The sequence below is a fragment of the Eimeria tenella genome, genomic scaffold, assembly GCF_000499545.2.
Source record: "Eimeria tenella Houghton genomic scaffold, Eth_scaff2007, whole genome shotgun sequence".
NCBI classification, from domain to species: Eukaryota; Apicomplexa; class Conoidasida; order Eucoccidiorida; family Eimeriidae; genus Eimeria; species Eimeria tenella.
Window position 1 is genome coordinate 3,131 of NW_013541852.1, and position 663 is coordinate 3,793.

The 663-nt window shown below is 62.0% G+C and overlaps 1 protein-coding gene across 1 annotated transcript; it reads right to left on the reverse strand.

The window, feature by feature from the left end:
* Positions 1-327: 327 nt before the first annotated feature.
* Positions 328-548, reverse strand: ETH_00037810 (uncharacterized protein; the record flags this gene model as incomplete). Its single annotated transcript, XM_013374413.1, has 1 exon — positions 328-548. A coding segment is annotated over one exon (221 nt), but the record flags the coding sequence as incomplete, so codon positions are not given.
* Between the last annotated feature and the right edge of the window lie 115 nt (positions 549-663).

A 663-nucleotide genomic window follows, 5' to 3' on the forward strand; every position in this document is an offset into this window, starting at 1 on the left:
GCAGCAACTCAAATTGGGGTTTATTTCTAGCAGCAAACAGTCCCTTTTCTATTGCCTCTAAAGGGCCCCACCCAAACCCTAAACCCTAATTTGGGGTTACGTACACCCCAAAGCCGCCTCCCGGCGCCGAAAGTAATTTGTTTGCAACTTTGAGTTTATATATGGCACTGAGGGTAGCAGCAGCAGCAGCAGCAGCTGCTGCGGCATCCAAAGGAGACACTGCAGCGCAGCAGGGGCCCCAGGAGCCCCCTACTCCTTTGGCCACCCGGGGGGCCCCCCGTTGGGTACTGGGCCCCCGAAAGGCTCTCTTAGAATCATTTAAGTCATTCATGTCAGCAGCAGCAAGCCGCAGCAGCAGCAGCAGTTCCTGCTGCCGCTGCTGCAGCAGCACGGCAGAAGCCCCGCTGCTGCTGCAGCGGGAGCCGAAGGTAAGCCCTGCTGCTGCTGCTGCTGCTGCAGCAAACGCCGCGGCTCCGCGCGCGCCCTTGTCCCCTCCACTCCTTCGAGTTCCGGAGGCCAGCGGGCTGCTGCTGCTGCTGCTGCTGCTGCTGCAGTCCCTAAACCCTAAAGCCTGGCCTCAGCGGGCCCCTAGAGTGGGAAAGGCCTGGGTGTCTCTGAGGTCTGGGGCTGTCTCTTTGCTGCGGGCCCCCCCCCCCCCCCCCC